This window comes from Phyllobates terribilis, unplaced genomic scaffold (genome assembly GCF_046119375.1).
Source record: "Phyllobates terribilis strain yellow unplaced genomic scaffold, ASM4611937v1 Scaffold_861__1_contigs__length_596813, whole genome shotgun sequence".
In the NCBI taxonomy this organism is placed as follows: Eukaryota; Metazoa; Chordata; class Amphibia; order Anura; family Dendrobatidae; genus Phyllobates; species Phyllobates terribilis.
Genome location: NW_027363621.1, coordinates 130,798 through 155,196, shown reverse-complemented (window position 1 = coordinate 155,196; position 24,399 = coordinate 130,798). Strand labels below are relative to the sequence as shown.

Below are 24,399 nucleotides of genomic sequence, written 5' to 3'. Positions count from 1 at the left end.
AGAGCCTTTCTGCTACCAGTAACTTGGAAGTCCCTTATATTTTTAACAGATGACGGACCTGAGTGGGGACTAGCTTTTTTTGAGGACTGAGTTGAAGCTTTTATTGGGAACATTTTATGTAACATTTATCCGGCGCTCTAGGCTGAGCACTTACATCGGGGTTTCCATCTAAATTTCCAAGTGATATAATTCAGATGAAACCTCTGCGGGATCCATTCACTGTAATGAGGCAGCAGAGTTACTCTGGACTCCGTCTGGCCTCTGTTTAGCGGTGTCCTTTTTTTCAGAAGTGCACAAAACTGGCCAACCGCATTTTTATGCACGCCTAAAACAAATGACACCGTGGGATCCCAGGCTAGACGGCGTCCACAGTGGCCTATATCTGCCTCATTACAGGGAATCTTCCGTCATGGGTTCTGGCTGAATCACGTATTTCAGAGATTTACACGGAAACTCTGGTGTAAGTGCTCAGCGCAGAGCGCAGAATAAATGTGAGCAGAGCCTTACTGCGATCTTTCGGAGACATAATAAACAAATCAGTAGCAGATGAAGAATTGGTTTTATTTATTTTTTACGCCGCTCCTCGTGCGGTATAAGTGATGAGATTACTTTATTCTTCGGGTCGGTGCGATTACAGAGATACCAGATTTATATCGGGTTTTTATGACTGACAGCTGTCTCACATTAAAAGACGCTTTTTTTTGCAAAATCTAGTTTTTGCATCACCATATTTTGAGAGCTATAATTTTTCCATATTTCGTCCGACAGTCATGTGATGGCTTGTTTTTTGCGGGACGAGTTGACATTTTTATTGGTACCATTTTTGGGTACGTGACATTTTTTGATCGCTTTCTATTCCGTTTTTTGGGAGGTAAAATTAACAAAAACCAACAATTCAGAAATTGTTCTTTGAGGGTTTTTTTTATGCCATTCTGCGTGTGGTAAAAGTGATCAGTCAGCGTTATTCTTCGGGTCAGTACATTTACAGCGATACTACACTTACTGTATTTTTTTTTATGTTTTGGCGCTTTTACACAATAAAACAAATTTATAGAAAAAAATATTTTTTTTGCATTGCTTTATTCTGAGCACTATAACTTTTTTATTTTTCGACTGATGGAGCTGTATGGCAGCTTGTTTTTTGCGGAACAAGATGACGTTTTCAGCGATACCATTTTTATTTCTATTTTGCTTTTTGATCGCATTTTTTTCCACTTTTTGTTTGGCGATATGATGAAAAAGCATATTTTTTTGCTCCGTTTTTTTATTTATTTTTATTACGGTGTGCACAGAAGGAGTTAATTAGTGTGACAGTTTTATAGCTCGGGTTGTTTTGGACGCGGCGATACCAAATATGTGTTCTTTTTTTGGTTTTGTAAAAATATACGGATTTATTGGTTTAATATTTTATTTATTTATTTTTATTTATTTTGTGATTTTTTTTAACAGTTTAAAAACTTTTATTTTTACTTTTTTTTACATTTTTACTTAGTCCCTGTATGGGACATTAATTTTTATTTTTCTGATCACTGATCTCATGTAATGTAATAGACATATATTACATTACATTACATTACATGAGATCTTCCCTGACTGTTTCAGTCAGAGTCTCCTGTCTGGCTCAGCTTGCAGGCTGAGCCAGACAGGACACCATATATGGCAGAGCTGGAGGCGGTCATGTGACCTCCACCTGCCATAGCAACCTCAGGTCCTGGAAGGAATCGGAGGTCTTCGGAGAGGTAAGTAAGACGACCCCCTCTCCTCCTGCTGTCTCCTAAATTGCCGCGATCACTATAGATCACAGCATATAGAAGACAGCAAAGGGTTAACATCACTGGGACCTGATCCAATTAGGTCCCGATGATGTTCCCTGTCAGAGCTAACGCTCTGCACCGCTTCTGAAGCGCTTGCAGGACCCTGGGGGTCCTGAGCGCTGCGGGACCACCCACCATTTTTAAACGTCCGCGCTGCACAGAGCCCAGGCAGCGCGGACGTTTATGTACAGTGGGCGGTCGGGAACCGGTTAAATGAGAAGGTGTGTCCAAACTTTTGGTCTGTACTGTATATTATCTAGATCAGAAAGACACATACAGATCAAGTGCCTAATGAAATACATATGTGTTAAGTTAGAAGTACACATAGTCAAATTATGATCTTCATAATGGTAAAGGCCTTTACACTGACGCTTTAGCTTCATATGTTGTTATCATTTTAAAGATGCCAACACTTATGTTTGTCTACATTTTATTATACCTACAATAATATCTTGGCAATGTAATTTCTCACAAAACTGATGACAACCTGGATGACTCAGATGAATCTACAAGAGCAGAACCATCCTCAACATTTACATCAGCATCCAAGACAGATCCCCCCCCCAGCTGACCAGAATCCACTCAGGCTGAAGAAGTGTCTGATGCTGCTGAAGGCTCCACTGATCCTGCTCCAGTAAGCACACAAGAAAGTTCTCAACCATCAGCCCAAACACAAAATGCACCAGAAACACAGTCATCCACACCGATTTGTCCAAGGATTATTGCCACCAATGTCCGAGGAAGAAGAACCAGGTGTCTGGAAGAGCTGCGTATGCTGCCATAGGTGATTGATGCTTGGGTTCTTGCGATCATTAATACCCTCACACCAGAAACATCAGTTGATCACTTTTGTAGGTCACTGTCTCCATGTCTTGCAAAAGTTCCAGAGGAATGCCAAGAACAGGTACAGGCTGCAATACTGACCCTCATTGAGGCTAACCAGGGACAACAGGTGCCAAACCAGGTCTTTTCACCAATTGAACAATGGCGAGCTGGCCACCATGAAACTCAGCTGTCATCTGCTACTTCCCGTACACATGGTCAAAATGTTGCTACACTGTCTTCTGGGCTGGTAAATCTAACTGCAACTTAACCCTATCAGCACATGCCTGCACCCTCTGCTGCCCCATAAAACCACGGATACACCCATCATTATCAGCACATGCCTGACCCTTCTTCTGTCCGTCCAACACCACCCTACAACCAGCAACATTCACATCTGACTACCCTCATGCCTGTGGAGGCTACTGGTGGGCCAACATTTTGTGAGCCTCAGCCCTACACTCAACAATTTGGACTTCACAAGCCTCTGCCAAGATCACAACAAGCTAATCCATCTGAAACATGTCAGCCACATTACAACCACACAAGACTATACACAATCTGGTGTGGCAGCTCACCAATGCGGAGCCCCTCAAAATTACTCACAGTAATTGCCACTCGGGCCTTATTTAAGCATGTATAATTGCACTAACCTCACAACACAATGTGTGGGATGTTGTATACAGAGTGTGAACTTAAAGTTTGTGTGCTCACTGACGATATATGCAGCAATAAGAAGAATTGTGTGCTAACAGTGGTCCAGTAAGCAGACATGGAATAATTTATGGCAAGATATTGACTAAAAACAACAATAAAAGTACAACATCAGAATGTTTTTTTGCTTTTATATGTTAAACAGGATGAAAGCAAATATATCTTACAAAATTAAAAATAAAGATGAGGCTTCTTTTAAAAAAAAAGATTTTTAATCAAACAACGGTAAACTTATGGAAAATTGAAAAATTAGGTATTTGTTATTTGGTCTGGGAAACAGGAAGCCTTTGCGAAGGGTGTGTAATATTTTCCACAAACAAAAATAAGCTCGCAACCCACGTGACGGATCCTCATTGTCTTGTGAGTCACTAACTAACTTTTCTCTCAATTTGGAAAAAAAGCCAGTTCAAAAATTCAAACCCTAGAACTCTATCTAATGATGGCATGCTTTGAATCACTCCTTTTGCCATGGGACACTACCATCTGGTGACATAAAATAATCACAAAAAAGATTCCTGACTCGAAGGCCAGAAGTACCAGCTTGTAGACCACTTGGAACGTCCTGTGGTCTTGGCATGCCTCACATTGTCACATTCTCAACATCTTACAAGAATGCTTCATGCGTTCATACAAAATTATGCAAGAGGATGCTTGCCATTATGGCTGCCTTAACATTGGATGGATGCATTTGTATAGCACTGTCAAATATGCGCCACTTAGAGGTTAACAATCCAAAAGCACACTCAACAAAATGACGGGCTTTTGTCAGTCGCATGTTAAAAATGCGCCTCTGTGTGTCCAAACCTCTCCGCGCAATTGGACTCAAAACATGGCTTGAGAGTGCAAAGCCCTCATCAGCAACCATAATAAATGGTGCAGGTGAACCAGAGGCTCCTGGAAGTGCACATGGCTGGGGAAGGTTGACATTCATTTCAGCAAGCCGCCTAGCAAATCTGGAGGAGCGAAAGATGCGAGCATCCGACGCACTCCCATAGGCACCAATGTCAGCCATTACAGAACAGTAGTTACTGTCAGCTAAAGCCAGCAGCTCTACTGAGAAAGATATCTTGTAATTAAAGAATGGTGAGCCTGAGTTTGGCGGCTTCTTGACACGAATGTGCTTCCCATCTAGTGCACCTATACAATTGGGAAACTGTGCTGCTTCCATGAACCCTGGGCAATCCTCACCTAGTCATGTGTGCTTGGCTGAGGCATCAACCGGCTCTTCAGTTTGTCCAAAATAATATCACAGGTTGAGCGTACAATCTGGGATATCGTCGACGTGAAAAATAGGAACTGAAAATGAATTTGCAAGTAGCCAGGAATCTGAAATTACAGATAAAAACATTTTTAAATCTAAAAATCAGACTTGTCCTAAATATTTAAGAACACAAATTAACAATATACACTGATTTTGTTTTAAAATGGGGAATAGAGTGAAAAAACATTATAGGCCAAAATTCCAATCACAACATTTCACATCTAACCATATTCAATACATGGCAAATGTGTGGGGTGAAATAGAAACCACAACTATGACTGAAGCACACAGGTGTGACATATACTGGAGAGCTGGCAAATGCTGGATAACACATGTGGGGGAGGGGAATGGCCTTAGCTTTGCTATCATATCAGATGCCAAAAATGTTGTTTGCATTTGAGAAATTTATACTTGGAGATTAATAAAACATGGGCAGCGCTTATAAATAATGAGCAATGGCCAACATAGTTAAGGGGTTAGCAAAAAATGAGTGTGAAACAAACTTACCTCAGTTACTAGAAATCACTCCTCTGGAGAAATGCTTAGTCTCATGCAGGTGTCTTGTCTAAGTAGCAAAGGACGCAAATCCTCCAGAAGTTTGTCAAAACAACACATGGACAGGCGACAGAAAGCCACAAACTTTGCAGGATACTTGTGAAGTTCATTATACAATGTATGAAAATTACGATATGCCCCACGTTGCAAGAGGAGAGGGTGAAACCATAGTCTTTTGTGACGCCGTGGTTCTTCACCAAGCATATGGTGGCGAACCCCAAAACGACGGGACAGAAGCCAGGCCAACCACAACAACGCCTCATTGGAAACAGACATATTTGGCAAAACACAAAACTACTAATACACGAGACTAAGCAGATATGTGTGAGCTAATTGTGTTTGTGGTAAAACCATATAATTAAAGGAATAACCCTTTTTTTTTCAGACAAAATTTAACTTTACAATACGTATTCACACGGAAAGTACACGGATGGCACACTGATGTGTATGTAAAAAACGGACACACGGAAAGCGAACGGATACGGATAGCTCCGGTTCCATTTTTTCCACTTCTGGAAAAAAACGGACATGTGAAACTGGCCTAAAACACTTTATTTGAAATACAACAGACACATTGGAAACAACAAAAGAGCAAAAAGAGACAGGAGCAAGCAACGACAGCAAAGGCATATAACAACACGGAAAAAGGGCATGAATTAGTGGTAAATATATCAAGTAAAGAGTTATCAGAATCACAAATGGCGCTTCTGAATAAAGGTTTGACTTTTAGTCCAACCAAACACGTGAATTGGTTTCAGTTAGTGCTGGATCTTCAGAAGTTCGTTAGAAATATTAAGTTAAAAAATTGATTTACCAATAATGTTGTGGTTCCCAAAGTATGTGATAGTGAGCTCAGTCTACAGCAAGCGCTTATAACTAAAAAGGGAACCTTTACACCACCAGGGAATGTGCCTGTTATAGAGGCATTTATAGAAGCGGCACACAGAGATATAGAGGTACTCAAAAAGAATGTAAATAGGAATACAAGAAATCCTAATCTAGGAGTAAAGGAATTGAAGGCTCTAGATGCCCTTGTCCATGACGAGGACATCATAATAAAATCTGCTGATAAAGGTGGGGCTGTCGTCATCATGGACAAGGGCAAGTATATTAATGAAATTAGAAGACAATTAAGCAATGGGGAGGTATATAATAAAAAATAGAGAGGGACCCCAAGTTTGAATTCATGCGTATTTTGGGATATTTTGATTATCTTGCTTGAAGCATTGGATAAAAAAATATTTAACAAGGATTTGTATGAATATTTATGGATGGAGCATCTGACCACACCCGTACTATACGTGTTGCCCAAAATCCATAAGTGCTTACAAAGCCCACCGGGGCAACCGATACTGTTGGGTGTGGATTCGTTGAGCAGTAAAATTGAGACATACCTAGATAAAATTTTGGATCCTCTATCAAAAAATTCGGTATCGTATATATGAGACACTTTGGATTTCATCTTGATTCTTCTTACAAAATGTTGAACTTAAAGGGGAGGTGATGTTGGCCTCGTTTGATGTGGCTTCCCTTTACACATCTATTGATAATGAAAGCGGGATTGAGGCAATCAGATGCAAGTAGCTGACAACTGAGTACACTAGTGAGAGCCAGAAGTTTTTTATAGAATTATTAAAATTTGTACTGTATCATAATTATTTTCTTTTTGGAAATGATTTTTTTGTCCAATTACGTGGTACTGCGAGCTGGGCCAATATGGCCCCGGCTTCTGCCAATATTGTGACGGTATCCCTGGAGGAGAACCTCGTCTATGTGTCCCACCACGTCTGGAAGGTTCTGGAGTGGTGGTGATACATAGATGACGTCTTCCTCCTGTGGACTGGTACTGAAATAGAGTTGGAAGAGTTCCACATTTATTTAAATAAAGTTGATGAAACCATAAAATTAACTTTGGTGAGCTCTAAAGAAAAAATTAATTTTTTGGATGTTCTTGTTTCACAAAAAAATGTCTGCAAACCTCCCTTTATACCAAACCTACGGATCATAATGTTATGTTAAAATTTAATAGCCATTATCCAAAATAGACTATACAATCCTTGCCATATAGCCAATATTTGAGGATTAAAAGAATTGAAAGTGAGGAGAGTGGTTTGGAAACAAATTTTAAAATATTAACAAAAAAATTGAGGACAGAGGTTATCCAAAAAAATTATTGGAACAACAAATAGCTAAAGTTCAACAAGTTGAAAGGAGGGATTCAATCAAAAAAGGAGAGGGAGGATATGGGTAGGATACCTCTTGTCACAACACATGGTGAGGAAAGTGGGGAGGTAGCTAAAATGATTAAAAATCATTGGAAAATGTTAGGAAATTGCCTGACAAATGTACCAGAATTTAAAAATCCTCCATTATTCTCTTATAAAAGGGCACAAAATATCAAAGACAAGTTGGTCCATTCAGACATTGGAACATTAAAAACTATGACACAGACATTCATTACAGGTAGGAGCAAAAAGGGATGTTACCCCTGTCTCTCATTTATACATTGTAACTCAATGCTGAAGGGTGAAAAGTTTACTCATCCAAACATGGGAGTTATATATAACATCAGACATTATTTGATTCTGATTATGTGATATATCTTTTGTAATGTCCTTGTTCACTTTGGTATGTTGGGGAGACAACATGTGATTTTAAAACCCGTATCAATCACCATAGATATACAATAAGGAAAAAACGGATGGACCTCCCGGTATCGAAACATTTTGTGGAAGCTGGTCATGCAGAAAAGCAATTAAAATTCTTGTAGGTCAACACCTCCATGAATAAAGATGGTGAAATGGACGACTCATCCAGCATCAGTATTTACATGATTAATGATATTCTTTATGAAGGTGTAATGTGAAAAATGATTTCATTCATGAATATGTAAATATATTTAATGGAGGTCCCAGAATGATTATCCTTGCTACACTAAGGGAGGTGGAATTACATATAGTGAGCCAATATACATATATACTAAGGAAAGAGGATGGGGCTTTCACACAGCTCTGACTCTGACCTGGTGCCTGGATTCCTAGGACGTACCCAGAAATGGGGAAATCCCTAGATATAAAATGGGGGCCTTAATATGGATCCCTAAAAAAAAAGTAGCAGTATATGATTATTAAGACCAGCCATGCGGTCCATAAATATATAAAAGGCATTGGTTATGCTAAAAAGCCGTAAACTGAAGTGCTGGCACTCTGGGACACATCTTCCACATTCCAAGATGGCGACCGCGATTTCAGAATGCAGCATGCGCGGGTGTGACGCCGTCGGAGGAGGATTTTCTATTGGTTTCTGTATGTATGACAGAGCGGACATGCGCAGTTAACATCACAGGACGCCGAGGACAACGCGACGCAGCATGCCTTATCTTCATGTTTATGACTGTTGTTGGGTGAGTCGCCCTAATATAATTATGGAATGCACCTGGTGATGAACTAAACAATTATCAGCACAAAGTACTTTATATTATGAAATGTTTACATGTTTATAAAGCGGTTTTGCACATGGATCTGCATAATGAAATGTTAATGTATGATAAAAATTACTTGTAAATATCATGGTTGTAATGATGTGGAAAAATGTCATTATACTTAATGAAATGGGATTATGTAACCCAGGGTATACAGGGTAGTCCAAAAGTAGGTGGACAGAAAGTGTAATAAGATTATGAAGGGGGAGATTTATCAAACACTAAATTGCAATAAACCATGAATTAGATGTGGACGATAAGCTTTCCACCCAATAGATTTCAGGATTCGCATGATAGAAGCTCGTGAAATTCCCAATTCCAAAGAGGCTCTTCTGTGGACTTTTTTGGACTCTGAACAAATGTTTCAGCAACAAGTTGTTTATTATCTTCTGTACAGACGGTTTTGGGTCGAGCAGTTTTTGGAGCATTAAGGATTGAGCCAGAGGCATTGAATTTGTCACGAATGCGGTAAATGGTTTGTCTCTTTGGGGCTTGAGTACCAAATGTTTCAACCCAATTTGCTCTAATGGTTTCAGCATTTTGAGATTTCCAATACTCTGTTAAAATCCATTTTCTTTGATCTGTATTTAAATTATTTGCCATTTATGTATTATCTGAATTATCTGAAAAGAAAACAGATTTGGGGGAGATCTATCTGTGAAAACTAGATCTGTGAAACTGGCTCAGTTGCCCTTAGCAACCAATCAGATTCCACCTTTCATTTTCCAAAGAGTCTGTGAGGAATGAAAAGTGGAATCTGATTGGTTGCTAAGGGAAACTGAGCCAGTTTCACTTTACACCATGTTTGATAAATCTCCCCCTTCATAAGCTTATTACACTTTCTATCCACTTACTTTTGGACCACCCTGTATATACCTCACCAGTTGTATCTGCACTTAGCTTGAGAAAGGTTCTCCGAACCGAAACTTTGCTGTAACAATGTGGGCTAAATAAAGGTCCATTTTTTCAAAAGAAATGTTCCTGTTGGAGTGCTGATTATACTTTTTTGTCTATATATGTGTATGCCTACTTTTTTATGTTCTAAGGCTGCGTGCACACGATGCGTTTTTCATGCGTTTCCGCTGCCGGAAACACATGAAAAACGCATGGAAATCCGCACCCCATGGTCCCCAATGGCATTCCGCAATGTCAATGCACATGCTGCGGATTTTTCCGCAGCGTTTCTGCAGCGCTCATAAATCCGCAGAATGTTCATTAATTTTGCGGAAGCGCCGCCATTGACTTGCATTGAGACGCATAGAATGCGCGTCGGTACATTTGAACACGCGGATTATATGCGATTCATTGTGCGGATGGTACCCAGTTCTGGAGGAGAGGAGACTCTCATCCATACCTGGGTACAATTGTACCTGTAAAAAAAAGAATAAAATTAAAAATAAAGTTTATATTCACCTTTCTGACGGCTTCTCTCTGCATGCCGGCAGCGCTGAAGGACCTTCGGTGATGTCACAGTCATGTGACCGCAGGCCCTTCACCGCTGTGTCTCGCGATATGCCGGCAGCCGGGAACCAGACAGGAACGAGCGCTGCAGCAAACGCCGGGGCATCGGGGGTGAGTATAGCTTTATTTTAAGCATTGTTTTACGGTCACACTGTATAAATCCATGCTGTTTGCATGGATTTATATAGTGTGACCTAGTTGTCAAGCACTTTCCAAGTGATGCTATCGCCTGGAAAGCGCTTGTCAATCTGCATGCGGAAACGCATGTGAATCCGCATGTATTCCGCATGTATTCTGCAGGAAAAACGCATGCACAATCTGCATGTGTTTTTTCTGCCAGGGAGATGCAGAAATTTTCTGCTTCATTTCTGCATCGTGGGCACATAGCCTAATAGAACTTTATGAAATTTTATTGGTGCACTATTGACTCCATGTTCTTAGTAGTTTATCCCATTTTTGGAGCGTCCATTCTGCTTACCTTTAGACAGGTTTCACACGTCCACATATTTCAGGTATTGGAAAAACTGGTACCGGAGATATCCGTGTCCCGTGTGTCCGAATGTGTCACACGTGTGGGAACAGTGTGCTGCATCAGGATCATACGGACGGCGCCTGGGAATCAGCGCTACAGTTAGAGCTGTTCCCAAGCGCCGGGTGCTGAACACTGCCCTCATCATGGTTCCCTGCCGTCGCTGCCATCAGCGCCAGCAGGGACAATGATGAGGGTAGTAGTAGTCTGCTCTCACAGTATCCCCACCTGTAAAAATAAGAATAAAATCCATATACTCACCTCTCCTAGGTGTCCCCCATTGTGATCCATGCCACCGCTGCTGGTCACAACGGTCACATGGATACAGCGGGGGACACCTAGGAGAGGTGAGTATATGGATTTTATTCTTATTTTTATAGGTGGGGACACTGCAGGAGCAGACACCACTACCCTCATCACTGTCCCTGCAGGTGCTGATCGCAGCGCCGGCAGGGAACCATGATGAGGGCACTGTTCAGCACCCGGCGCTTGGGGACAGCGCTGTCATTCGTGTGTTCAGCGTGAGGCACTTTTGTGGACGTGTAGCCCAAAAAAAAAAACAGACTTGTCTCCGTGAGGAGCACACGGTGTGTGAAAACACACGGAGATGTGCACATACACTTTCATTTGAATGGGTCTGCTTGTGCCAGTGTCTCCAGTACGTGTGGAAACTGTCACCACACGTACCAGAGATACTGACGTGTGAAAGATCCCTTATAAATATTCATCTAAGGTCGGCCTCATTGAGGCATAAGGGCCCTGAACATATTTTGAAAATAATATGTTTTCTGTTCTGATGATATTATTGCTAAGTGTAAAATTATTTATTTATTTATTTATAAATTTATTTATGGTAAAATTAATTTCTCCAATTACTTTTGTACACCTCGTACACTCACGGCTCTGCTCCGTACACCTCGTACGCAGGCGGCTCTGCTCCGTACACCTCGTACACACACGGCTCCGCTCCGTACACCTCGTACACTCACGGCTCTGCTCCGTACACCTCGTATACAGGCGGCTCTGCTCCGTACACCTCGTACACACACGGCTCCGCTCCGTACACCTCGTACACACGCGGCTCCGCACACCTAGTACACACGGCTCCGCTCCGCACGCCTCGTACACTCGCGGCTCTGCTCCGTACACCTAGTACACACGGCTCCGCTCCGTACACCTCGTACACTCGCGGCTCCGCTCCGTACACCTCGTACACGCGCGGCTCCGCTCCGTACACCTCGTACACGCGCGGCTCCGCTCCGTACACCTCGTACACTCGCAGCTCCGCTCCGTACACCTCGTACACACGCGGCTCCGCTCCGTACAGCTCGTACACGAGCGGCTCAGCTCGGTACACCTCGTACATGCGCGGCTCAGCTCGGTACACCTCGTACACATGCGGCTCCGCTCCGTACACCTCGTACATGCGCGGCTCAGCTCGGTACACCTCGTACACACGCGGCTCCGCTCCGTACACCTCGTACACTCGCGGCTCCGCTCCGTACACCTCGTACACACGCGGCTCCGCTCCGTACACCTCGTACACACGCGGCTCAGCTCCGTACACCTCGTACACACGCGGCTCAGCTCCGTACACCTCGTACACACGCGGCTCAGCTCCGTACACCTCGTACACACGCGGCTCAGCTCCGTACACCTCGTACACACGCGGCTCAGCTCCGTACACCTCGTACACACGCGGCTCAGCTCCGTACACCTCGTACACACGCGGCTCAGCTCCGTACACCTCGTACACACGCGGCTCAGCTCCGTACACCTCGTACACACGCGGCTCCGCTCCGTACACCTCGTACACACGCGGCTCAGCTCCGTACACCTCGTACACACGCGGCTCAGCTCCGTACACCTCGTAAACACGCGGCTCCGCTCCGTACACCTCGTACACACGCGGCTCCGCTCCGTACACCTCGTACACACGCGGCTCCGCTCCGTACACCTCGTACACACGCGGCTCTGCTCCGTACACCTCGTACACACGCGGCTCCGCTCCGTACACCTCGTACACACGCGGCTCTGCTCCGTACACCTCGTACACACGCGGCTCCTCTCCGTACACCTCATACACGTGCGGCTCCGCTCCGTACACCTCGTACACACGCGGCTCCACTCCGCACACCTCGTACACACACGGCTCTGCTCCGTACACCTCGTACACACACGGCTCTGCTCCGTACACCTCGTACACCCGCGGCTCCGCTCCGTACACCTCGTACACACGCGGCTCTGCTACATCCACACTGTAAACCCCTCCTGACCCCACACATAAACTTCAGCTCATCCAGCACCATGACAACCAGCACAGCAGAGTCCTGCATTCACTGAGGCCCCTGATCATGTGACCCCTGACTCCTCCCCTCCTGTGACCTCATCACAGCTCCTGTGCGCACAGAGCAGCCATATATGTGGTGGCGGCTCTGCAGGTGGAGGTATGTGGAGACCCCCATTACTGGGCGCAGGGGGCATTAACCCCTTCAGCACCGAGACTCTTTTGGGGTCTTGTGTTGCCCCTTTATAAGAATCATAAGGTTTTTGTTCTGTTTCCTGTAATAGATACATACGACCCAACTATGGAGACAGGAAGGGAGGAAACGTATTGTTCTCATAGTACAGGACCCCTTTACTGGCCCCACAGTGTAATGCCCCCATTATGCCCCTTATGCAGGATGTATGATGCCCCCACACAGTGTAATGCCCTCATTATGCCCCTTATGCAGGATGTATGATGCCCCACACAGTGTAATGCCCTCATTATGCCCCTTATGCAGGATGTATGATGCCCCCACACAGTGTAATGCCCTCATTATGCCCCTTATGCAGGATGTATGATGCTCCACACAGTGTAATGCCCCTTATGCAGGATGTATGATGCCCCCACACAGTGTAATGCCCCCGTTATGCCCCTTATGCAGGATGTATGATGCCCCCACACAGTGTAATGCCCCCATTATGCCCCTTATACAGGATGTATGATGCCCTCACAGTGTAATGCCCCCATTATACCCCTTATGCAGGATGTATGATGCCCACACACAGTGTAATGCCCCCATTATGCCCCTTATGCAGGATGTATGATACCCCCACACAGTGTAATGCCCCCATTATGCCCCTTATACAGGATGTATGATGCCCTCACAGTGTAATGCCCCCATTATACCCCTTATGCAGGATGTATGATGCCCACACACAGTGTAATGCCCCCATTATGCCCCTTATGCAGGATGTATGATGCCCCCACACAGTGTAATGCCCCCATTATGCCCCTTATGCAGTATGTATGATGCCCCCCACAGTGTAATGCCCCCATTATGCCCCTTATGCAGGATGTATGATGCCCCCCACAGTGTAATGCCCCCGTTATGCCCCTTATGCAGGATGTATGATGCCCCCCACAGTGTAATGCCCCCGTTATGCCCCTTATGCAGGATGTATGATACCTCCACACAGTGTAATGCCCCCATTATGCCCCTTATACAGGATGTATGATGCCCCCACAGTGTAATGCCCCCATTATACCCCTTATGCAGGATATATGATGCCCACACACAGTGTAATGCCCCCATTATGCCCCTTATGCAGGATGTATGATGCCCCCACACAGTGTAATGCCCCCATTATGCCCCTTATGCAGTATGTATGATGCCCCCCACAATGTAATGCCCCCATTATGCCCCTTATGCAGGATGTATGATGCCCCCCACAGTGTAATGCCCCCGTTATGCCCCTTATGCAGGATGTATGATACCCGCACACAGTGTAATGCCCCCATTATGCCCCTTATACAGGATGTATGATGCCCCCACACAGTGTAATGCCCCCATTATGCCCCTTATGCAGGACGTATGATGCCCCCACACAGTGTAATGCCCCCATTATGCCCCTTATACAGGATGTATGATGCCCCCACAGTGTAATGCCCCCATTATACCCCTTATGCAGGATGTATGATGCCCACACACAGTGTAATGCCCCCATTATGCCCCTTATGCAGGATGTATGATGCCCCCACACAGTGTAATGCCCCCATTATGCCCCTTATGCAGGATGTATGATGCCCCCCACAGTGTAATGCCCCCGTTATGCCCCTTATGCAGGATGTATGATACCCCCACACAGTGTAATGCCCCCATTATGCCCCTTATGCAGGATGTATGAACCCCCCACAGTGTAATGCCCCTTATGCAGTATGTATGATGCCCCCACACAGTGTAATGCCCCAATTATGCCCCTTATGCAGGATGTATGATGGTCCCGCAGTGTAATGTCCCCATTATGCCCCTTATGCAGGATGTATGATGCCCCCACACAGTGTAATGCCCCCATTATGCTCCCTGTGCAGTATGTATGATGCCCCCACACAGTGTAATGCCCCCATTATGCCCCTTATGGAGTATGTATGATGCCCCCACGCAGTGTAATGCCCCCATTATGCCCCTTATGGAGTATGTATGATGCCCCCACACAGTGTAATGCCCCCATTATGCCCCTTATGCACGATGTATGATGCCCCACACAGTGTAATGCCTCCATTATGCCCCTTTTGCTGGATATATGATGCCCCCACGCAGTATAATGCTCCCCCAGTACCGCCTGAGGTCCTGTAGTTGGAATAATCCCTCTGGAAAATGGTTTTCCCTTTGCCTGCTCCCCTACATGTAGACCCCCGAGCATGTATACATTCATGTAGGGGAGCAGGCCTTACTAGATATTGAGGCTTTGTACAGTAATATATCGCATGAGGATGGTATCAGAGGAGTACTCAAAAGAATAGTCTATTCTCATCAGATCTATATCCACAGGTGTACACCACCAAAGTAGTCATATGAGATGGGGAAAGGGGAAAGTGGAAAAGTGTGGATATAAGGAAATTAAAATGCATAAACTTTATTGATTAGTTAAAATCCTATAAATGTGAAATTGCTCATGCATCTATAGATGCATATAAGGTAACCACTTACTAGTTGAAAAAGTGGTACCCACTAATAAATCTGGCTGGATGTAGTGTAGGGCAAATTTGGGACACCTCAGTCAAGTCCCTCTAATGTAGGACCGAGGTTATATATATATGATATCCCCATATATTGGAATAGCCTAAATATGAATGTCAGGTGGAACAATTAAAGACACATATAGTTGCTATAATAGCAAAATGTACATGTATCAGTCTGCCATAGGGCATTACTATTCACCACCTGACAGACATATATATATATATATATATATGTATATAGGCTCGCTTAAATCCAGTTGTTTTAAATATTAACAGTGGGAGATGTCAGAAATCAGCACTCACCCTCTGCTCAATCACACAATTGCACAGTACGTGTATTTAGGCTGCTATTAATGAGCCGGCACTGTTCAAAATCATTAGGAGGAGATCACACTGACAAGCGATCGTCTCCTCTGTTACACTGAGGGGCCGTCCGCTGCACCGAGCGGCTCCTCACATGTCAGAGGTTAATGATCACACTGTAATTCAGCCTGTCCAGCTGTACAATTGATCGCCCGAGTGAGGAATAGTATATTATCCCCTGTCTCATTCCCTGCACGCACGTGCCGGCATGCCCAGCACAAACAGCTGATCGCTGCAGTGTTGAGCAGTCCGCTGTCTCGTAGCTGCACACGTGTTTGATGTGTCCGACTCAAACAGCCGAACACTGCGGCTATACTCTATATGATCCGCTACAGCTAAGGGTGCTGACACAGTTCTCCCTTATTATAATGCTGCCATATTGTGCATATTCCTAGGGTAGATTCTCATTCCCCCCTACACTATCTTGCAGCTCAGATAAGTTCCCTGACGCGCGTTTCGCCGGTATACCGGCTTTTCTTTTGACCCTTAGGAAAAAGCCGGTATACCGGCGAAACGCGCGTCAGTGAACTTATCTGAGCTGCAAGATAGTGTAGGGGGGAATGAGAATCTACCCTAGGAATATGCACAATATGGCAGCATTATAATAAGGGAGAACTGTGTCAGCACCCTTAGCTGTAGCGGATCATATAGAGTATAGCCGCAGTGTTCGGCTATTTGAGTCGGACACATCAAACACGTGTGCAGCTACGAGACAGCGGACTGCTCAACACTGCAGCGATCAGCTGTTTGTGCTGGGCATGCCGGCACGTGCGTGCAGGGAATGAGACAGGGGATAATATACTATTCCTCACTCGGGCGATCAATTGTACAGCTGGACAGGCTGAATTACAGTGTGATCATTAACCTCTGACATGTGAGGAGCCGCTCGGTGCAGCGGACGGCCCCTCAGTGTAACAGAGGAGACGATCGCTTGTCAGTGTGATCTCCTCCTAATGATTTTGAACAGTGCCGGCTCATTAATAGCAGCCTAAATACACGTACTGTGCAATTGTGTGATTGAGCAGAGGGTGAGTGCTGATTTCTGACATCTCCCACTGTTAATATTTAAAACAACTGGATTTAAGCGAGCCTATATACATATATATATATATATATATATATGTCTGTCAGGTGGTGAATAGTAATGCCCTATGGCAGACTGATACATGTACATTTTGCTATTATAGCAACTATATGTGTCTTTAATTGTTCCACCTGACATTCATATTTAGGCTATTCCAATATATGGGGATATCATATATATATAACCTCGGTCCTACATTAGAGGGACTTGACTGAGGTGTCCCAAATTTGCCCTACACTACATCCAGCCAGATTTATTAGTGGGTACCACTTTTTCAACTAGTAAGTGGTTACCTTATATGCATCTATAGATGCATGAGCAATTTCACATTTATAGGATTTTAACTAATCAATAAAGTTTATGCATTTTAATTTCCTTATATCCGCACTTTTCCACTTTCCCCTTTCCCCATCTCATATCAGAGGAGTAAGACATTTCTTGAAATCGAAATCAATAGAGTGTAGCAGACATAATGACTTCATGGAGGATCTTCTAACATTCACTCTTACTCATAACTTCTTTCTTTTTGACAGGAAGTACTTCCACCAGCTCAGGGGTACTGCGGAGGGGGCACAGCGGCTCCCCATATATGCTAACCTATCCCTGGGCTGGTGGGAGGAAACCACAATATTCTGGGATGATCATAAGTGGTGGAATCCATATATTGGGGTATGGTATAAATATATTAATGCCATGTTTATCATCTGGTCAGGGACGAGTGAACAATTTCTTGAATTTGGAACTCAACATCCATAGAGTGGACCTTAGATTCATATCAGAGCTTAATTATTACCAGTTGCCTTTCTTCGATGTACTAATCAAGAAAGAATAGGATTGGACCCTAGGGACACTCATCTACCATAAACCTACAAGCACTAATAAACTATTGAAGTGGGATAGTCACCACCCCATCCTCCTTAAAAAAGCAATATCCAAGGGCCAATTTTTACGGTTGAGAAGAAACTGCTCTAATGTCACAGATATGAATAACAGGCAATAGACATAAACACCAGATTCAAGGAAAAAGGTACCACAGTACATTTTGGATTTCACACAGTTGTTTGCAGAAACACAGGAGAGACAGACACTCCTCCATACCTAACCAAGAGACCCAGAAAAATATGGGATAACACAAGTAATAGGAAGTTATGACAATCAGAGTGACCATATCTTTAATATCCTCAGAAAACCCTGACCGACCTGGACCTGAGGGTGCTGCGTGATTTACTCCCACAATAAGTTTCAGAAAGGGTTGGTCAATTAGGGACCGTTTAGTGCATAGTTTCTAATAAAACCTGCACCAAAAGGGACTTGGCTGGATAGAAGAATCTGTGGTTTCTTTAAATGTGGAGAAAGTTGTACATGTAATTGGATGAGACCATGTAGATCTTTCTCGAGTTCCTCTACAGGTAAAATCTTTTTCCAGAGGGATTATTCCAACTGTAAAACCTCAGGACTTGTGTATATGGCCACATGCAGCTGTCCCCTAGATTATATATGCATGGCCAAGAGAGAGTCTAGGAGGAGGGTGGGGGGGGCATTTGGGCGAAATACGCCATGGTCGGGACACCCCATTAGTGAGACACATGAACAGTGTACATTGAGGTGAAACAAGAGACATCTCCTTTTGCATCATTGAGGTGATTAATCCCAATGTGAGAGGAGGTGATCACAATAGATGTATCCTCAAAAAGGAAAGCGAGTGGATTTCCAGACTGGATTCACGAGCCCCTAAGGGACTGAATGAGCAAATTTCCTATGCCTGTTTTGTATGATTACAGCCCCATCCTGGATTACATTTTGGATTTTATACCCTACCCATTACTACTTAGTTCCCTGTGAATGGGGTTCACATATTGTTGTAATTTATCGAGAGATCTGAGCTTCTATATCAGAATTATTTATTATCAGTTATATCCCACATCTACTACTTCATAATTACCAAGTGTGGTGTTCCTTGTGTATCTCTATGCAATAGGAGTCAAATTTGACCATTTAGGAATATACTGTGGGCCACCATCCCATATTTTATGTAGTGATAAAGTAGATCTACATGCCTATTGCCTGATGGGAGGATGTGCAATACTTGCTTTAGTCTCCCATGACTCTGATCTCAGAGACAGGACTTTTCTATATTGGTGGAATGCAATCCAATACCATATGCGCTCCGGCGTGGAACGCATGCTTCCGGACAGGCGCAGTCTCAGACAATGATCCTAGATGTGCTGCGAGATGGAACGCATATCTACGGGCATGCACAGTCACGGGTACGTGTGGTGCAGCAGCAGTTAGTTTATTTGGCGTTTAAGTTCAAAGCACGTCACTTTCGGTCATGCACACTAGGGAATGAATATTATTGGACCTCTAGCGCATGAGAAGTAGCGCAGGAGCAGTACATTATTGTAGACAGACTCCATTCTACTCTGCTCAAAAAAAAACAGTTAAACTACAGAATATAACTCCAAGTAAATCAAACTTCTGTGAAATCTAACTGTCCACTTAGGAAGCAACACTGATTGACAATCAATCTCACATGCTGTTGTGCAAATGGAATAGACAATAGATGGAAATTATTGGCAATTAGCAAGACACACTCAATAAAGGAGTGGTTCTGCAGCTGGGGACCACATCTCAGTACCAATGCTTTCTGGCTGATGTTTTGGTCACTTTTGAATGTTGGTTGTGCTTTCACACTCTTGGTAGCATAAGACAGACTCTACAACCCACAGAAGTTGCTCAGGTAGTGCAGCTCATCCAGGATGGCACATCAATGCGAGCTGTGGCAAGAAGGTTTGCTGTGTCTGTCAGCGTGGTGTCCAGAGGCTGGAGGCGCTACCAGGAGACAGGCCAGTACACCAGGAGACGTGGAGGGGGCCGTAGGAGGGCAACAACCCAGCAGCAGGACCGCTACCTCCGCCTTTGTGCAAGGAGGAACAGGAGGAGCACTGCCAGAGCCCTGCAAAATGCCCTTCAGAAGGTCACAAATGTGCATGTGTCTGCACAAACGGTTAGAAACCGACTCCATGAGGGTGGTATGAGGGCCCGACGTCCACAGATGGGGGTTGTGCTAACAGCCCCACACCGTGCGGGACGCTTGGCATTTGCCACAGAACACCAGGATTGGCAAAGTCGCCACTGGCGCCCTGTGCTCTTCACAGATGAAAGCAGGTTCACACTGAGCACATGTGACAGACGTGACAGAGTCTGGAGAAGCCGTGGAGAGCGATCTGCTGCCTGCAACATCCTTCAGCATGACCAGTTTGGCAGTGGGTCAGTAATGGTGTGGGGTGACATTTCTTTGGAGGGCCGCACAGCCCTCCATGTGCTCGCCAGAGGTAGCCTGACTACCATTAGGTCCCGAGATGAGATCCTCAGACCCCTTGTGAGACCATATGCTGGTGCGGTTGGCCCTGGGTTCCTCCTAATGCAGGACAATGCCAGACCTCATGTGGCTGGTGTGTGTCAGCAGTTCCTGCAAGATGAAGGCATTGAAGCTATGGACTGGCCTGCCCGTTCCCCAGACCTGCTTCTGATTGAGCACATCTGGGACATCATGTCTCGCTTCATCCACCAACGTCACGTTGCACCACAGACTGTCCAGGAGTTGGCGGATGCTTTAGTCCAGGTCTGGGAGGAGATCCCAGAGGAGACCATCCACAACCTCATCAGGAGCATGCCCAGGCGTTGTAGGGAGATCATACAGGCACGTGGAGGCCACACACAATACTGAGCCTCATTTTGACTTGTTTTAAGGACATTACATCAAAGTTGGATCAGCCTGTAGTGTGTTTTTCCACTTTAATTTTGGTGGTGACTCCAAATCCAGGCCTCTATTGGTTAATAAATTTGACTTCCATTGATGATTTTTGTGTGATTTTGTTGTCAGCACATTCAGCTTTGTACAGAACAAAGTATTCAATGAGAATATTTCATTCATTCAGATCTAGGATGTGTTATTTGATTGTTCCCTTTATTTTTTTGAGCAGTGTATAATTACTAGCTATTGAGCCCGTTATACGGCCGAGTGGCGAGCATTTTTATTGATTATTAATTTTATTAATGGCGCCTGAGTCAGTACGTGCGCATACCGTGCTATTCTGCGCCATTTTATTAAAGACACTGATTGCAAATTCGCATATACGATGTCTTCAATAAAATGGCGCCGTAGTGCGATATGCACATGTGCTGACTCCGGCGCCTCACTACACAGGCACCACTCATCCCGGCTTTGGACAGAAGGACGCTTCCAGCATACTGAGAATTCAGGAGGGTGTACTCACGCTGAGCGCTGTATATGTAACATACTGAGAATACGGGGGGGTGTACTCACACTGAGCACTGTATGTATTACGTGCTGAGAATACAGGGGGGTGTACTCATGCTGAGCACTGTATGTATAACTCGCTGAGAATACAGGGAGGTGTACTCACGCTGAGCGCTGTATATATAACGTACTGAGAATACAGGGGGTGTACTCACTCTCTCACGGTCTCTATCTCTCTCTCATCCTGGACATAATGTCATTATTGCTCCAAACTGAGCATGCTCAGTCTATAGAGGCTTAGGACAGATGGACACATCCCTGGTTATATTACAGATATATATATATATATATATATATATTTATATATAGTTCCCAGCTTGGGTATAAGTATATATGTATGTAATAGACTGTAGACTTATGTGTAATAAATATTCTTTATGATGCACAGTTTTGTCTCAGTGTATAGCATAAGGAACAGATAACGTTAAGCATCACTAACAGGGTTGGACTGGCCTGGCGGGGTATCGGTGAAATGCCCTGTGGGCCCCAGAGAAGTAGGAGGAAAGAAAATAAAATGGAAAAAAAACAGTTTGTCAGGACACTGGCCCTTTAAAGCCGAAGGCAGGGCGCGCGCATGCAGGGTTCTTACCTGACCCGCTGCGTTGACGCACATCAAGATGAACGCGGGATGCAGCGGTGAGAGGGCGCTCTGCTCTGACAGGCCGCGCGCCGACGTCACATTGCAGTAACATTACATGGTCGCTGGCCCATCAGAGGCCTCACTTGTCAGCTTGCGGTCTCAGATAGGACGGTGGCCTTTCAATGTTCTTGCTATGTGACATAAGAACGCGGCCTGTCAGAGCAGAGCGCCCCGTCACAGCTGCAGCCGGCGGCCAGTTTAATGACCGCAGCAACTATGAAGCAGCAAGAGGACACCAGGGGAGCGTAGGAAGGTAAGAAGTATTTTTTTTTTTTTATCCCCCCCACATTCTGTGATTAGACAGGGTAGAGGATATGGGGTCTGACAGATGGGCTCAAGATGAGGACAACAAAGCAGCCCAGGATGGGCTACTAGGTGGAGGGGCCCAGGATCTGGGACATTATTAAATAACATTATTAAATAAAGGGGCTCAGTGTGGGGACACTATTAAAGGGAACCTGTCATGTGAGTTGGAGCATGTAAACTGCCCACTGCAATATTCATCACTAACACGCTTTTTGAATTAATATCGGTGCTATAATCTTTAGTAAAAAAAAAAAATCACTTTATATGCTTACTTACTTGTTTAGTCATATGGGTGTTCCTTTCTTTATTCAGTCCGACTTGCGCAACCCACTCAATTTGAATTGTCCCCGGTTTTCGCCGACGTCACATGATTTGGCTTGTTGTGGTCCCGCGCTTGCGCACTGTATGCTGTCATCCACGCTTGTGCAATGTGTATTGTAAAGCCACGTGTCGCCGCGATGATCGGTTCTCGCGCATGCACAGTGACAAGCGGCTCCCGTGCATGCATGTATACTATATATACAGGAGCTCTGTATATAGTGTCAGTGTACAGGTAATGCAGTGATCAACAGTGACATTATATACAGGAGCTCTGTACATAGTGTAATGTCACCAGTCACCGTATTACCTGTACACTGACACTATATACAGAGCTCCTGTGTATAATGTCACCAGTGGTAATATTAGTGTTATCAGTATTGTAGTATTCGGTCACTATGTTGTAGTAATATGTGGTCTGGTCATGGTGTGACTGTATTTCTCTCTTGTATGTGATATTATTTGATCACTATGTGGTCTGGTTGTGGTGTCTGTGGCAGTTTTTGACCCTTGTATGTGGTATTATTAGGTTACTATGGGGTGGTAATGTGTGGTCTGGTCATGGTGTGGCGGTATTTATCCCCTGTAATTGGTATTATTAGGTCACTATGTGGTGGTAATATGTGGCCTGGTCATGGCGTGGTGGTATTTCTCCCTTGTATGTGGTATTATTGGTCTTGGTGTAGTGGATTGTTCTGTGTATGGAGGTAATTTATTCTCTCTGATATCAATAAGGGAAAGATTGTTGATTTCCAATAGAGATTAAGGGGATTAAGTTAATAAAGGATTCGTTATCTTAGACGAAAAGGATTTAAGAAGTTGACGCGCCCCTGGGCCTGTGTCGCGCTGCGTTGCGCACGCGGGAGCCTACCCGGAGCCGGATCAGTGGAGGGTTGTAGTCTCGTGGCGGTGACCCGGTCCGTGCCCAGGGAGTCAAACTAGACGGCAGTCTATTAGTAGTAAATAGTTGATGACTACGCCACCCGTTGAGTGCAGCCAGGAAGCTGCTGCTGCAGGGCAGACTGCTGAGGCCGGTGGTAGGATTGTGCAGCGTGATAGTATAACCCCCAACGGGAGGGGTATGGCCTCAGGGCAGCCGACGTGGATGATGGGGGTAGCAGGAACCACTCAGAGACGGTACGGTGTAGTTCAGGGTCTTTACTGGTAACAACGACAGACCCTCCCGGAGTACTTGCTAGCAAACGGGGCCTGGTCAGTCTTTGAGCAGATGGGATCTCCCCTGGCCAGGCGTAGTTGTAGGCCTCCCAAACTGACTGTACTCTTCTGGCTACCTTGCTAGAAGCTGATGTAAGTAGCCCACGTCCCTGAGTGTACCGTGTGGTGCTCACCCGTATGGCCGGTGACTCGGGGCCTTCTAATGGCTTCCGCTCCACGATGGCGGTGCTGGTCCCACGCGTGTGACCGTGCCTTCGGGCTTCTGGGCCAGAGGACCTGAAATCCCCTGCCTGACGGATTCTGCTGCTGGGTAGGAGTTAGTCCCCACAGCCTCGGACTCCGGGTCCGGTAAAGAATCTTCTTAGTCAGGGCGAGCTCTGCAGCTGCCAGCCCCTGACTCCTTGTAACTCTGCTGTTTCCTATGCTGCTTCTTGTCTCCACTCTCCTTGTCTGACTCACCCTGCCTCAGCCCCGGGTTTATACAGGGGAAGTTCTTCCCCTCCCAAGACTGGGCAGGAGGTGTGGCATGCACAGGATCCCTGA

At 44.9% G+C, this 24,399-nt stretch overlaps 1 protein-coding gene across 1 annotated transcript in view; it reads left to right on the top strand.

The window, feature by feature from the left end:
* Positions 1-5,864: 5,864 nt before the first annotated feature.
* LOC141240586 (uncharacterized) overlaps positions 5,865-24,399 on the top strand; it is a 30,526-nt gene continuing 11,991 nt past the window's right edge. The window contains exon 1 of the mRNA XM_073668671.1: positions 5,865-5,948. Within this exon, the coding sequence (XP_073524772.1) occupies positions 5,865-5,948 (84 nt within the window). The remainder of the gene's footprint in view (positions 5,949-24,399) is intronic.